We start from the raw sequence: 16,579 nt of genomic DNA, 5'->3' as shown, positions 1-16,579 counted from the left end.
GACCTAATGTCTTATTCTCGCTGAAAGAAGTTACTGCGTCTTTTGCATCTTAGGGTTTTGTAACTAAGTACTTCTTGATTTTCATTGTTGATGAAGTGAAAAACTTTGCAGCCAACAACATTTTCTTCAAGTTGCTGGAGTTAGTCACGTACTGGGATCCGTGTATTATTGGTTAGTTACATATTGGAATTCGTGTAAAAGAGTGGCGTTCATATATTGAAGAGTTCAAAGGTTTTGAAGCGGTAGAAGGTTTTTACTATAAGTTCATCTACAAGGATTGTAGAATCTAGGGACAAATGTTTTGCACTAGATCTAAAACTTCTCTTTACTATAGTGAATTGCTTTTCAAGAAGATTCCCCCCTAGGTTTTTTACTGTGAAACTAGTTTGTTTTATTGGTTTTCCTAAGTCATTATATCTTGTCTTATTTATTTTTCCGTTGTGCATGATATTGATGTTTGTTTGTTTTAATAAGGTTTATTCATAATAAATCTAATTAACAACTTGAATTTAAAACTTGTTAATTATATCAACTGGGGTCTAAATTTCCCAACAAAGATAATGACGAAGTCCATGAACAAGTTTTATGTATTTAAGTAGAATATTGAACAAAGTCAAATATAATACATTATTATTGAAAGATTATGTTTAGCTTTGTATTTTGTAGCAATTAAATTAATTGTGTAAAGACCTAAGAAAAAGTGATAGCCATATTTAAGTTATATCCTAATTCTTAAAAGAAGAAAAAAAAATAAGAGTTATATTCTAATTCAACCCACACATTCACACAACACACTTAACAAATTCAATTCAATATCCAATCAATATGTGATATCAAAATCTTCCTCTCTTAAATTGTTGACGTTTCATCAGGGCTCACATTGCGGGGTAGCGTCTTTAAGACTACATGAGGTTACTAGGTTGGCAGTTGGCTCTTGAACCATTTGTAATGACCTAAGAAAAAAGTGTTACCCAGATCTGTATAATATCTTAAAAAGACTAGTTTAATCACAATTGAGACTCATTGTATTTATTTAGAGCATCAGCAGTGGGGCTTCTATATGCCAAATGTTAGGAACATTTGGCATTTAAGCCCCAAAACTACTCAACAATGGGAAGGCCATATGCAATATGCCAATTCCAAATTTGGGATTTAGCTACAGTACCATCTCAAATGTAAGATGGTACTGTAGCTGAATGTTATAAAAATTTTTTTTTTTTAATACTCTCATTTCTCTCTCCTCTCTCATTTAACCCGGGAATTTCTCTCTCCTCTCTCGTTATTTCTCTTTCTTTTCTCTCTCTTCCTCCTCTCGTTCTGCTCTCTACTCTATCTCAGATCAGTTTGTTTCCATATAAAAAAAAAAAAAAATCTCAGATCAGTTTGCTATAAATTCCGATGGGTTTGTTATGGATTCCTTCCTCACTCTTTCTCTCATCTCACATCTCTCTTTCTCGTTCAAGGCTTGCACTATAGCTGGGTTTGGTTCGTGGTCACGGCATGGAGATCGGTGGATCGGTGTATCGGTGAATCATGGGTCAGGTGGTGGCGTGGGTTTGGATCGGTGGAGATTGGTGGGTTGCCAATGTCGCCGATGATGGATCGCTCAAGATCGCTGATGATGGGCTGGATGTGGTGTGATGTTGGCGGCGTTGATCTGGTGGCGCCGTGGGTCAAATGGTTTCGCCGATCTGGTTTTGTGCTTTCGCCGATCTGGGTTTTGTGTGGGTTTTGTGTGGTTCGTGGTCACGGCATGGAGATCGGTGGATCGGTGTATCGGTGAATCATGGGTCAGGTGGTGGCGTGGGTTTGGATCGGTGGAGATTGGTGGGTTGCCAATGTCGCCGATGATGGATCGGTGGAGATTGGTGGGTTTTGTGCTTTCGCCGATCTGGGTTTTGTGTGGGTTTTGTGTGGGTTTTGCAGTGAGGCATGGATTGATGTTGGCGGCGTTGGTGGCGGCGTTGATCTGGTGGCGCCGTGGGTCAAATGGTTTCGCCGATCTGGTTTTGTGCTTTCGCCGATCTGGGTTTTGTGTGGGTTTTGTGTGGGTTTTGCAGTGAGGCATGGATTGATGTTGGCGGCGTTGGTGGCGGCGTTGATCTGGTGGCGCCGTGGGTCAAATGGTTTCGCCGATCTGGTTTTGTGCTTTCGCCGATCTGGGTTTTGTGTGGGTTTTGTGTGGGTTTTATCTTTTGGGTTTAGATGGGTTGGATGTGGCAGTGATCTGGTGGTTTTTTTTTTTTTTCCCAATTCCTTAGTTTGGGTTTTTGGTTCCGGTGGATTTGGTGGGCAATGGGCATGGTGGCGTGGTAGGCATGGGGGTGGTGGTGCGGTGATAATTGGGTTGTTTGGTTGTTGAGAGAGGGACAGATACTCAGAGAGAGAGGAGTGATAGATAAAATTTAAATATTATTTTATTGTAGAATTTATATTATTTTATTGTGTAAAAATATTATTTTAATGAGTAGGATAGGAAAATAAAAGTTGGGATGTTGGGTGTATTGTAAAATGGTATTGTATAATTGATAAAGTAGGTTTTTGGGATGGTAAAATAAGATGGGATTTAAGATCCGGATGTGGATGCTCTTATAAAGCCCATATTAAGTTAATATATGCTTGATGTGTAACTCAAGCATATATTAAAAGACTAGTTTAATCACAATTGAGACTCATTGTATTTATTTATAAAGCCCATATTAAGTTAATATATGCTTGATGTGTAACTCAAGACACACACTCAATTAACGTGGTGTTTTTTGAACCATTAGATTATAAAATAGGTTTATAATTGGGCTTCTAGCTCATAAACCTTCCTGCTTTCAAAACACACTCAATGACTTACTAGTAGGCCCAATTCATTGAAAAAATAAAAAGGGAAGGACCACTCTCCATCATGCAACTTATCAGTACTGAAACAAAGCAACTAACAACAGCACGAGATATTATTAGAACCTCCTGGAGGACTCTCATGCAAATTGAGAGCTGCCACCTATTTTAAATTGATGACTCAGCACTCCCATTAATTTAACTCTTGTTAAAAAACCAAACCAAAGGTTAAATAAATCAAACGTGTCGCTTAGAAAGTCTACCACGTGTCTAATTCTACCCAGAAAAGCTGTTAAAGAACAATCAAAAAATCAAAGCTTAGAGTTTACTCATCAGAGTTGAGCTTCAGAAAATCCTAACTCTCTGTCTTTGTGTTGTGTTTAATTTGTCATCATATCCTTTAATTCATATCTCTGCAGAAAATATATAGATCCTTTAAAAAATGGCTGCTGTTTCACACACTGAAGCCACAAACCTCACTACTCCATCATCAAACAACAACAATGATGGCGATGACACCACCACCACCACCACCACCACCTTTTCAATATCACCAGTAACCCTACAAAAACTACCACACCTCAAAGACTACATTCCACAACAAGACCTCAAAAGCCAACCCAACCCATTAGAGTATAGCCCATTCTACCACCCTTCTAAAGGCTTCTACATCTCCCACTCCGATGTCGTTCTCCGCCACATAGTCTTCGACCTCTCTGAGTCCTTCCCTTCCTCTGCTTCCTCCATAGCTTACCACCGTGCTGGTCCACGTGATCGTATCTTCTTCGACCCGTCTCAAACTCGGGCTGCTATTGTCACCTGTGGTGGACTCTGTCCTGGTCTCAACACTGTCATCAGGGAGCTCGTGGTGGCTCTCTGGGACCTCTATGGTGTGCGTCAGATATTCGGTGTTAAAGCTGGTTACAGAGGGTTTTACTCCTCTGAACCTGTGGAGCTCAATCCTAAGCTAGTGCACAGTTGGCACAATAGGGGTGGCACTGTGCTTGAGACCTCTAGGGGTGGTTTTGATCTTCAAAAGATTGTCGATGGTATTCAGGATCGTCAATTTAATCAGGTTTTGTTTTCTGATCTCTGTCTGAATTTAATTGAGGAATCTAATGCTGTACATTAGATTTTTTTTTTTTTTTTAGACTAGTCAAAGAATGTTTTGCAATTTTGGAAGCATGGTTTGGTTTTTATGTGGATGGTAAAATTCTTTAAAAAAAAAGATCATTGTACTCATATGAATCTGATGATTAGATTGGACCCAACTGGGTTGAAGACTGTGGTTTAGAATTAACTAAGATTCTATGAAGTCCTTAAGACTTTGGTTTATGTAGTCTATATGTATATGTCTTTAACGTTTGGAAAGATAACTACTAGAGCAAGAAATTAAAAGGCTAAAGGCTAACTAAAAAAATAAAAATAAAAATGAAACGCTAAAAGCAGTGTTGCCATTTTTTATTTAAACAATTATCTTTGGCTAGATAATCAACTTTAAAGGGTGTATTCATAATGATCGATGCCCTCTATATGGATGTGCATGTAAACTATGTTATCTTCAATCTTCAGTTTGCTTTATCAAGCACAAAAGATAGTGTTGGTTGTGGCTTGTGAGATCAGCATTCCTCGCAATCTTTTGAAATATTATGAATTTCTTAAGTTCTACCTTCCTTTTGAACCCGAAGTGTTAAATCCTTTGGCACTTTCTCCCTCCTTTTCAACAATTATGTAAAAGGCATGAATTCCATGATTGATAGTGTTATTAACCCAAACTTATCAGACAACAAGTCCTCAGCTAGGCCCATTTACATTCAAAGCAGTCTTTTTAGCCATAGCATATTCCAAAAAGTTACAAAAATGACAAGACACCAAAAGAAACAAAGATATACAAGATGAAACTATCTGGAATGCAGAGGCTGTGCTAGATTTCTAATTGGTACTCACCTTTTTCACTAGTTGAACTATGTGTTCCATTCTTATTTTCATGGGCAGGATAGTCCAGATCAAAGCTTAATTTCTGAGGGAATAATTTTCCTGGGACAGAACTCCATGTTTGCAGAGTCTATTTTAGAAAATACCAATTTTATGTTAATATTCTCTCTTGGATGCGTTAATTGGTAATACTCTCTAGAGATCTGCATTAGTAAAGGTGAGGCTAGAGAACTTTTCAATCTGTTCTTGGAGAGAGTAAATCGAGTAAATCTTATACCCTTTCCTTGCAAGAAATATTATTTTAGTTCTTTGGCTATTTAGAAGACAGTGAATTCTTTCATCTATGTTGTATGAAGCCCTTTATGCCTTTATTCTCATTGGTAGCTTTGTTTCTTCTCTGTTTCTGTAATTATAATAAGCTCTTCATTTTAAGTTCTTCCTTGTCCTTTTTTTTGTTAAATTGACTTAAATTTTGGTGCCACCCTTGCCTTTGATGTTTACTAATTCATGTTTTTAAAGTTTCCCTACTTATTGATGTAAAACCAGAAAATGAATTAATACCACTCTCTAGAATCGCTACATATATTGAAAGAACAGCCGGCAAATGATTCCATACATGTGACTCCCATGATAATGATGATGAGCCCTCCATGAAAAAAAGAAAGTTGCTTGTTTTTTAGAATGGAGTGTGTGTGTGTTAAACCTTTTTACTTTTGCATTCTCACATTCAGTTATCACTTTTATATATTACACTTGAGAGAGAGTGTGTGTGTGTGTTACACCTTTTTCCGTTGCACTCTCACCTTCAGTTAGTCTGCACACTACACTTAATATATTATACATTTGAGTGTCAAAATGTATTGGTTTTTAATTGCCAAACCAATATTCTGAAACAAAAGCCTGTCCTATTGAGGCCTGCTTATTTCCAATAAAAACACACATTAATAAAATCCATACTATTGATTATACGGTACACCAAAAGTGCCGAACATTAACATGTGGTGATCGCTATTTATTATTGGGTATGTTTAACCAATGTTGAATAAAATATACTCCAACTAATTTAAGTTTTATTTGATACTAAAAAATGACTGCTAGCCCACAAAATCAATAAATGCTGACATTTTCTAGATGTTAATGAATACAAACAGAACGCTACACAAGTTGTACGGGGGCTTGCTACACAAATCATATCAGCCATTCAAGTACATCTTGTTTCGTATCTTCTTTGTTAAATAGTATAATCACACATTATCATATTAGCTTTAACAAATTTTTACAGATTTCCTACTCACACAAGCCCATATCCTTGCCTTACGATCAATCTCTAATCTGATATTATGGTGCCTGTATAAACCGAAATTACGGTATTGTCCAATTCTAACCGGTAATAGATACCGGGGCTTTGCAATGTTTGATTGATCACAATTCTATATATCCCACTTACCATGGAAGTTCCCAAGGAATTCATTAGAGGAATGTTTCCAATAAAAATTGTTTGTTCTTGCATACCTCTACTGTTTTTCCAAATTAATCCCATGGATACATATAATTCAGAAGAATATGTGAGCGATTCATATCCAGTATCTCTTTCTTTTATCACCGGTTCTACCAATTGCTATGTTTCCACAAATAATTGAAATTCAATTTCTTGATTTATATGTTTCCAAAAAACTTCTTGTAATTGAGGTAGATTCTTAACTAGCAATCAGCGTAAATTTTATCTTTCTAAGTGTATACTTGTTCTTATTGGGTTTCCCTATTTGCTCATCCCCCAACATGTAAACAGGTGTACATCATAGGTGGAGATGGCACAATGCGTGGGGCTGTGAACATATTTGATGAAATTCGTCGCAGGAAACTGAATGTTTCAATTACTTGCATCCCTAAAACCGTTGACAATGATGTGGGAATCATTGACAGATCATTTGGTTTCCAGACAGCAGTAGAAATGGCACAGCAAGCAATTAGTGCAGCTTATGTGGAGGCTGAGAGTGCAGTTAATGGAATTGGCTTGGTGAAGCTAATGGGTAGAAGCACAGGGCACATTGCCCTTCATGCAACATTGAGCAGTCGTGATGTGGACTGCTGCTTGATTCCTGAAATGGAATTTTACTTGGAAGGAAAAGGAGGGCTATTTGAATTTCTTGAGCAGCGACTGAAGGAGAATAGTCATGCAGTACTAGTAGTTGCTGAGGGGGCAGGACAGGATATGATACCAAGGACTGATGCACAGAAAGAGGAGAGGGATGAATCTGGCAACCCAGTGTTCTTAGATGTTGGCGGGTGGTTGAAGTCAGAGCTAACGAAATGGTGGGCAAGAAATCACCAAAATGAGTTGCTTACAGTGAAGTACATAGATCCAACATACATGATACGTGCCGTTCCTGCAAATGCTACAGATAGATTGTATTGTACACTTTTAGCACACTCTGCAATTCATGGGGTTATGGCAGGGTACACTGGATTTGTCCCTGGTCCTATTAATGGCATCTATGCATATATTCCATTGGAAGAGGTGGCACAATCTAAGAATGAAGTTGACACAAAGGATCACAAATGGGCATGGGTGAGATCTGTTACCAATCAACCCGATTTTATGAAGGTCTAAACATAAAAAACCAATCAACAGTTTATAGACAACAAGTTTCATCTTTGTGGTCTCTTAAGCTGATTCACATTGAGGCTTTCTTGGCTTTTTGAACCTTACCAGGATTCAACTTGCAGATCATTCCAGGTAACAGATTTACTTGGTAGCTTCAAAGGGTTGATTCAAGGGTAAGATTAAAAGTGGCAGTGTTGGAATGTATTGCATGGGATGAAGAAACTTTAAGGGTTGGACTGATTATATTTGGTCTGCTTTTTCAAATAATGTTGTCCCCGAAACCTTGTTGTTTATTGAGATAATTCAATGTTGGATTCCTTTTTTTTTTTTTTTTTATAATGATGCTCATCTAGCGTACATTATGGTTGGATTACTTGTGAATGTTTGGAACTGTCATATCATATAAACAGCTGTGTTGGTCAAGCTGTCACAGTTGATGTCTTCTTTCTTCGTTATATTCTTTTTCCTTTAGTGTGCACGTAGTAAAAGATATCAAGGACATGAACATTGTTCTACCGCACAACGCTTGAACAATAACCATTAAAGCAAGGTCAGCTATATGTGTTTATCTCTTTTAGAAAGACAACTGAGAATATTATTCTTTTAATGGTGGCATTTACGGTTGGATTCTGGGGCCATACTTACCTTTACTTTACGAAACTTTGTGAAACCACATAGTCGTAGGCTAAGGCGCAAATATTGTGCAAAAGGAGCAACGGTAGTGATGAACATTTGCAATTGCGCATTAATTGGTTATTCAGGCTTCATAATTCGATATGATACTTTGTATCGGCACTTGTCATACGCAAAAGTTGTGCAAAAGCTTTAATCTTAATCACTAATATTAAATCTAATTATGCAAATACTAGTATCCAATTCCATTTGAATAGTCCAATTGTCTTCCTTTCCATGTAAGATAAAGTTGAAAAAGACAAGGTCTCTTTCATTGAGGAATCACATATTATCTTTGCTATTTGAGAAATTGTTAATAATGTTTCTTTCTATCTTCTTCTTCCTTTTCCTCTCCCATATTGACGATAATCTCCCACTGTGTCACTCACTTTCATGAAGAAGAAAAAAGATAACCAAATGCTTTGTGGCTTTGTGAATGCTAGGGAATATTACATTTTCTTTACTAGCTATATGGCCTCAAAAAATGATGCTTCAACTTTTACAAATCTTCAAAAGTTCAAAAAGCAAGTATGAATAAATTACAAATGCAGTTATGAACCTCCAAACAGAAACCACACACCTTTTACGTAGCATCTAGTGCATTCCAGTTCAAATAAGATGTAACATCTTGCTCTTAAGAGCTTGCCTTAGAATTTGAGCCTTAGACAAGTGGCTATCCTATCACTACCTTTGCCTGTTTATGAGAATTATTTAGGAGCTAAACAAGAAAAAAATAGGCACAAGCATAGACAATGATAATGATAAAGGACAATTAGCTTTACCCAAAAAAATCATACGAAAACATGGGAACAAAAACTTTCAACCTATGGTATTGAATATGGGGATGATGGAACAAGGACAGGCTTGGCCCCAACTATGTTTGATAAGAGTGGCAGTAAAATTGTAGGTCTGAGAGGCATCAAAAGATGTGTTGCGACATGATGGTATAGCTAGCATTCATGTTCAAAAGTCGACCGTTGTCAAAAGATTGTTTCTGAGTGATCTCCTTAATTTGTTTTTTTTTGGGCTACTGGTAAAATCAATTCTAGGACTGTAAATTCAGGTGGTTTTGCAATATGGCTGGATTAAGGCGTATTTCTTTCCAACTTGTTTTCATGCTTCTTTACTACTGATACTGATACATGTGTATGTATAAAGGATAGATCATACAAATAATACTCCAAAACCAAATGTGCTGTTAAGACATCGATTAGAGTTTAATACTATCACATAAGATTTGTGCTCATAATTCATGAACAAAACTCATTTCTATGATTTTTATTTTATTTTATTTTATTTATAAAGAAGAATAAAGATTAAATACAGCAAAAAATTAAGGAAAAAAAAAAAAAAAGAACTTTGTGCACGCAAGGCCTATAAGAGTTGTACAAACAACACAAGTCATCCATTACAATTTTTTTTTTTTTTTTTTTTTTGGCAAAGAAAAAAAAGAAAGGAGATGAGTAGTACGAGGTTTATAGGTTCAGTTCCAAGCTTACCATGAAAGGAATGCTTTAATTACTTGGTTACTTTCTTCGGGTAAAACGTAGGTATAATTACCTACGTGCAATATATTAATGTGCTCTAATTAAATTCAATTGTTATTAAAAAAGATAATACTTTATTGATTATTGATTAATGCAACTATGTATTTGAATTTAATTGAAGAATTAAACTGCTAGCTAATATGTCTTTCTATGTTTTAAATTTTCAAAATATTTTGGTTCAAACACCTAATCATTCATGAATAAAATTAATGGCACATTTTTTTAGTGTATTTGAATATATGTTTAATGGACACTTTTTTCTTCTGTTTTCACAATTTATTATTGTGATAAATTCAAGAGGCTGGTAACTTAATAATATAGTTTGGTCTTTTTTATGAGAAAGTTTGTGGACACAACTTTTGAGTCACAATTCTTACCATAATTTTGATGTAGTCAATTGTGAATGGTGAATCCATATCAAAGTAATTGTTTATCATTTATAGTTGATCACATTAGAGTTGTGGACAAAAAATATGGGGCAAAAGCTGTGATAGTAGAAGAACGGATTCTTGATTAGAAGAATTATGGTTCAAGTCTTCCTTTTCAATGTTGTAATTATCAAATAAGAAATAAGGATTGAAGTAATATCATTAAAACATGCACTTGTCATTAATAACACTTTAATGTAAACTAGGAAAAATTTGATGAATGTCCTATGGGCATTAATTTAAAAAATATTTTAAAAAACTTAAAAAAAAAAACTGATTTTTTTGACTTTTTTTAATATATATTTTCAATAAAAATGGTAATAAAAGTTTACTGAATTGGGACACTAACCGGACCTATAAACTAATCACAACAAAGGGTGTCATTCTTTTTTTTGGAGAGATAAAAGTGAAAAATTGTGTGATCATACCTATTGCCTTTGCAACCACAAAACGCCTAAACAGTCAGGTAGCCTTTCCATTTCAATGGAGGTGACATTCATGACCTACCATAACAACGTAGTCATAAATACTTATCTATAAGATGGCACAATCAATGTTGAAAAACACCAAACTTTCTACTATTTTATAGATAATGATCGAATTCCCTGTTTTGTACAGCCGACATGGGCAAAAAAAAAAAAAACACACACACACATAGGGTATGGTTTATTGTTTAATGGAAGAAATTTTGTCCCAAAACTTTGAAAAGAGTTGTTCGAGTGATAACCTTAATAAGACTTGTGTGATACACGTGGTATTACTTATTATCATCACGTGATGTGAGGTCGATGAACCTTTTCTCTTTTTTATTAAGCAAAAAAAGATATGATTTAAAAAAAAAAAAAAAAAAAAAAAAAAAAAAAAAAAAAAAAAAAAAAAAAAAAAAAACAACAACAAACAATATCAAACCGTCATTGACACTGCGTCGGAGTTTTGGACTTCAAAGCCCCTCACGTCGGTGATGTAATGCTGTGCATCTATCTATCTCCAAATTCCACATGGGAAGTCGGTCACTACCAGATAAGATTATTCCTCACTAAAGACAAAGGCATGATGCTGATACCGCTTCCATTGTTTCTTTTCAAAATTATTAAAGCCCCTAATAAATTATTATATAATGGGTTTTACTAACGAGTGTCTTAAGGGCATTCATTAATAATCCACTTTAGGAAAGTTTTGATACCACTTTTATGGGAAATAAAAAAAGCTGTCAAAATATTAATTACTTTTTTTTTTTTTCATTTCCCATAAAAACTTTCTTTATATGAATTATTAACTAGTGCCCTATGGGTACTTGTTAGTATTTCCCTTATATTACTGTGAAGAAACAATCTTGCTTTGGTTCATAGTTTTATGAGAGATGCTACATTTATAATATTTTTACAACAAATCACAGGTGGTTAGTTGTTATTAGTTCAAATTTTAAACTAACGCTAAAATTACTTTTTTGCCACAATAATAATAACTAGTAACAACTTGTCACTTAGAATTTGTTGTAAAAATGTTGTAAACATATCATTTCTCTAATTTTATTACATGAGTGTCGGATGTTACCAAAAATGAAAATGCTATTTTAAGTCTTTATAACATGTTTCTCCAAAAAAAAAAAAAAAAAAAGTCTTTATAACACATTATAACAATATCTTTGTTCTTTCGTACAAAATACTAAAATAATACATACAAGTATACAATACATTAAAATAATATTATATTAACACATAACTCAATTCAAAACAAAGAAGGAAAAAAGAAAAGAAAAAAGACCCATTGAGCTACAGTGCAATAGGAAGAGAAATTATTTAAAAAAAAAAAATAGCATGAGCTACTTTGATTCTACTAGAAGTACTGTAGCTCCATATATAATAATTTTTTTAAAGTTTAACAAGTTGAATGAAATATGTTTTTTAGTATTTGGTATGCTAAAATGCTAAAATTTCATATATATTATATTCAATATTAGTGCTCTAACTAGTGAATAATTCTTAAATACTCACATGATATGAAAAAATAATGTTTTTTTATCTCATATTTATGGTTGGATTTACTTACGAATATATGTGAAAAATGCACCATTTCTCATAGGAGAGTACCTAAAATTTTTAACTACCGACCACGTGTAAAATTTGAAGAATAAACAATTATTTATATCACTTGATTAATGTCTGTTATTATCAGTTTACCAATTTTTTCACTAGGTGGCAATTACCATGTCACATCATTTATACATTTAACACATTGTTCTTTAGGTGTGCATGCATTGCATTTTCCAAAAAGATTTTTAAAAAGGGTCCCTTCCCGAAAGAATAAGCTAGCATGCTGTGATTGCAGCAAGTGGCAGTGGCAACTCCCTTATCACTGGAGAAAAGGTTATTCTGGTCATTTCCTTACAATTGGCTTGAACATCATTATCAAATTGAAGTAAAACTCGTAATGATAATAAAGATCTCTTAAGAGAGCTTAATCTTTACTCTTCCATAAGCAGTTAGACACTCACACTGTTTCTTTCAAAAGCAATTCCGCCCATTTTCTCTCATAAACTCATTCTCATTTCACCAACTAACAACAAACACAAACACAAACACAAACAAAAGGGTGTTTTTTTTTTTCCTTGTTTGTGGGCAACGGAAATAGCTCACTTTCAGACAAAAACTCCAATGTATGTGTATGAATGACTGAATGGTATTTATTTTTTGTTTTTTGGAACCCAGCAGGAAACTCCTTTTCCAGACAAAGATGTTGTCATTGCCTAGATTCAGAGTTGCTGCTTTAATTTCTCTCATACTTATAAACTCATCTCTGAAAGCAGAATCAGCCATAGGAGTGAACTGGGGGACCTTGTCATTCCACAGGCTGAAACCTACCACAGTGGTGGATCTCCTAAAAGAGAACAAGGTACAAAAAGTTAAGCTTTTTGATGCAGACCCAGGTGCTCTTAAGGCTCTCATGGGGTCTGGGATTCAAGTCATGGTTGGAATCTCCAATGATATGCTGGCCACTTTGAGCTCATCCACTATGGCCTCAGATTTGTGGGTTCGCCAGAATGTGTCCACATATATGGTTAAAGGTGGCGTTGATATCAGGTTTGTATATCCTTCCAGTGCTTCTTCTTCTTCTTCATTTTTTTTTTTTTTTTTTTGGTATGTGTTCTTTGTTTGGCAAAGAAGTAGGAAAGTGAGAAAAGAAATAAAATTTTTGGATCTTATGTTTTTGTTTACAAGAATCAACTCAATCCAACAAAGCACACTAGTTGTATTAGGCTGAATTCATTTCTAATCAAATTAAAATAGTACCCCAAAGAAGGGGCAAAAAAAAAAAAAGATGATATATTTGAGAGTCAGGTTTCAGTTTCTAACTATCATTGTAGGAAATTCTGTAATAGAAGTATATGTTATTCTGCCAAATTCTGTTACAATTAGTTACTATAGAATTATAGTGACAGGTAGTAAATTTATTGGTAAACTGGTTCTTATTGCATCATTGAAGATTGACCTATAGTTAGAATTATTGCCTTTTTTTAAGAACAGTAGTTAAATTATTGCAAACATATTCAGGTCATAACTGGTTAATGAAAACAGGTATACTTTTTAAGAGGGGAAAAAAATAAAACAGATACACTTAAAATTTTGTAAATAATTTGGGAATTTTGGCATGAAGCTTATCATGATCATGAATTGGCTATATTAACCAAATAAAAATGAAGCTTGACCTGTGGATAAGTCTAATTGATGTCTGTCTCCACTTAAGCAGCCTACTTTCTATGCTAACTTTTGATGCATAGTTCTATGCTGCCAGGCTCTTTCCTATGAAAGCTCTGACTTTCAATGGCTTGCTCAGCCTTCACCTTGGGGTAGTGATTGACAGTATTTTTAGAAATTATTGATTTACAGTCAAAATCAAAATGGGTTAGATTTGCAATGCTTATTATCTTCCTCCCAAGAGTTCTATCCTGCAAACCAGTTTCTTGTTCAAAGCATTTAAGAATTGAGATCAACTTATTGAGCTGATGCATTTTTCAGCTCATTTAGATGGTACCAATAAATTGACTCATGTAAGCACTTTTTTAAATGCACAATGAATTCACATTTGTAAGGTAGGAATTTGAATTATTATTATTGATATTTTGAGAAGAAAGGTAGGGACTTAATTTATGAGAAATCTGAACCTCCTTGGAGGCTAGTGATACGATTAATCCTCAAGTTTGGTAATACACCGTATCTTCCTAATGTAATACTAGAGCCTAGTTCTGACATATCATTATCAAAAAGCTTGGTAGTGGTAGGTTTGATTCTTTGAAAAAGTTCACAAAGCACTTCTTTTCTAAAAGGGAACTCGCCCAGATATTTAATATTTTTCTGAACTTTAAATTTTAAATCTCATAATTATTTTTCAAAATTTTCGGCAATTTAGATGTCTCAGTAAATTTCTCTATGTATTAGGAGTTCTAAATTTTGAATTTTTGAGCAAGCTATTCAGTTATTACTGTTTCATGACAGGTATGTTGCAGTAGGAAATGAGCCCTTCCTTTCTAGTTACGCAGGTCAATATGAGTCCTATGTCATGCCCGCATTGCTCAATCTTCAACAGTCCTTAGCCAAAGCTAATCTTGCAGGCTATGTAAAGTTGGTGGTACCTTGCAATGCTGATGCATATGAATCCACCCTTCCTTCTCAAGGGGCATTCCGACCTGAACTGACTCAAATTATCACTCAAATTGTTTCATTCCTCAACTCAAATGGTTCCCCATTTGTAGTCAATATTTACCCATTTCTAAGTCTCTATGCGAACGCTGATTTTCCACAAGAGTATGCATTTTTTGAGGGGACTACTCATGCTATTACGGATGGGCCCAATGTTTACTACAATGCATTTGATGGGAATTTTGACACTTTAGTTGCAGCTCTAAGCAAACTTGGATATGGTCAGATGCCCATAGTTATTGGGGAAATAGGTTGGCCTACAGATGGAGCCATTGGTGCAAATCTCACTGCAGCAAGGGTTTTTAATCAAGGGCTCATAAATCATGTTCTGAGTAACAAAGGAACCCCGCTGAGGCCTGGTGTCCCTCCAGTGGATATTTACCTTTTCAGTCTCCTTGATGAAGGGGCAAAGAGCGTACTTCCAGGAAACTTTGAGAGGCATTGGGGTATTTTTTCCTTTGATGGCCAAGCGAAATATGCGCTAAACCTTGGTTCGGGCAATAGGTTTTTAAAGAATGCAAGGAATGTTCAATATCTTCCATCTAGATGGTGTGTGGCAAACCCATCTACAGATTTGTCAGAGGTGACGAACCACATGAAACTTGCCTGTAGTGTTGCAGATTGTACTACACTTAACTACGGGGGATCATGTAATGCCATTGGAGCAAAGGGAAATATCTCATATGCATTCAACAGTTACTATCAGCTGCAAATGCAGAATTCACAGAGTTGCGATTTTGATGGGCTTGGTATGGTCACTTTCCTAGACCCTTCTGTTGGGGATTGTAGGTTTGTTGTGGGCCTCACCGATGTTAGTTCATCAAGCTATCGACCAAATTGTAGGTGGCTTATTCTTTGGTTTTTGATCCTGTGGGGGTTTTGGGTTTTTGCGACCTGAAAAAAGGTTTCTTTAGTGGGTTTTTCTCAGTCCCCCTTCTGATACTATGATGCTAGACTTAGGTGATAGAATACGATTGTTATCTAGAGATGTCCAAAATTATTCCAGATATTTGATTTGACTTATTTATCATCATGTAAGAAACAGAGTAAAAGCTTATGTAGTGAACTATTTAAATATAATTTATATCCACACTGGCTCTCTTTTATTTCAAGGACATACTAGTCTATTGGATATTTAGAATTGCAATGGAACTACATTCTTCATTTTGAAGCATGATTTGTGATCATATGACACCAAAAAGCTAAACGGGCCGTAGATTTGTGAACTGATGGACCATGGTTCTGCAGTGCACTATGGCATCTCAACTGACTCAGATGTATCTCTTTGCATAAGACATCCATTAAAGGCAAAGGCTTATTGTTGAATGCAGAAGTCAATTCTTTAACTACTCACAGAAAACCTCCTTTAAATAAAACAGAGGTTAGAACTTTCTTCTCCTTGCATGATGGTATTTCAACAACACTTATTTATTCTATCTTTTTATTTGATAAGCATCAGCCCCAATCTATTAGGACAAGCATACCTTCTACTAACACATAAACAAGACACTCCTCTTACCCAACTCCCCCTCCCTGATGCTTATGCGTCAAGTTTAAGTACAACATCCGTCTTCACAACATACTTTTCCACAGCGGATTACAGGCTTCCAAATGAACCAGCAGCAGCGACAACCTTCAAATACCATGATTATGTGTTATATCGCATGCAGAGGCACAAGTCATGTTTAGAGTACAAGTTGTTAGGTATAACAAAAAATCTTGAGTAAGTAGAATTAATAGCTCAACTTTACCTTGGGGATGAACCATATGCTCAACTTTATTGAGGCGAGCACCTGCCATTGCGTTTGCTGACATAATAATGGATGCCATTAGCAGCAGCCATGCAAGAGCAAATACTAATTTTTC

The 16,579-nt window shown here is 35.3% G+C and overlaps 2 protein-coding genes across 3 annotated transcripts; both read left to right on the top strand.

Annotated features, from left to right (window-relative positions):
- Positions 1-3,141: 3,141 nt before the first annotated feature.
- On the top strand, positions 3,142-7,687 carry LOC115988729 (ATP-dependent 6-phosphofructokinase 2). Its single transcript, XM_031112345.1, has 2 exons — positions 3,142-3,904; positions 6,554-7,687. The coding sequence occupies exons 1-2, from the start codon at positions 3,272-3,274 to the stop codon at positions 7,373-7,375; spliced, it is 1,455 nt and encodes a 484-aa protein (XP_030968205.1). The 5' UTR covers positions 3,142-3,271; the 3' UTR covers positions 7,376-7,687.
- A 4,775-nt stretch (positions 7,688-12,462) lies between these two features.
- LOC115992253 (glucan endo-1,3-beta-glucosidase 6) lies at positions 12,463-15,828 on the top strand. Of its 2 annotated transcripts, XM_031116352.1 has the most exons (3): positions 12,464-12,672; positions 12,823-13,096; positions 14,510-15,828. In XM_031116352.1, exons 2-3 carry the CDS (start codon positions 12,960-12,962, stop codon positions 15,609-15,611), a joined length of 1,239 nt encoding a protein of 412 aa, XP_030972212.1. In that variant the 5' UTR covers positions 12,464-12,672; positions 12,823-12,959; the 3' UTR covers positions 15,612-15,828. The 2 variants fall into 2 exon arrangements, with proteins under 2 accessions (XP_030972211.1, XP_030972212.1); XM_031116351.1 differs by having other exon boundaries at positions 12,463-13,096.
- Positions 15,829-16,579: the final 751 nt, after the last annotated feature.

This window comes from Quercus lobata, chromosome 5, assembly GCF_001633185.2.
Source record: "Quercus lobata isolate SW786 chromosome 5, ValleyOak3.0 Primary Assembly, whole genome shotgun sequence".
NCBI lineage: Eukaryota > Viridiplantae > Streptophyta > Magnoliopsida > Fagales > Fagaceae > Quercus > Quercus lobata.
This window is presented reverse-complemented; position numbering and strand designations above follow the sequence as displayed.

Excerpts from the sequence above, each read along its gene's own strand:
- LOC115992253 (XM_031116351.1), top strand. The coding sequence starts at position 12,693 with ATGGTATTTATTTTTTGTTTTTTGGAACCCAGCAGGAAACTCCTTTTC. Across the intron at positions 13,097-14,509 it reads AAAGGTGGCGTTGATATCAG|GTATGTTGCAGTAGGAAATG; the intron begins GTTTGTATATCC and ends GTTTCATGACAG.
- LOC115988729 (XM_031112345.1), top strand. The coding sequence starts at position 3,272 with ATGGCTGCTGTTTCACACACTGAAGCCACAAACCTCACTACTCCATCA. Across the intron at positions 3,905-6,553 it reads AGGATCGTCAATTTAATCAG|GTGTACATCATAGGTGGAGA; the intron begins GTTTTGTTTTCT and ends ACATGTAAACAG.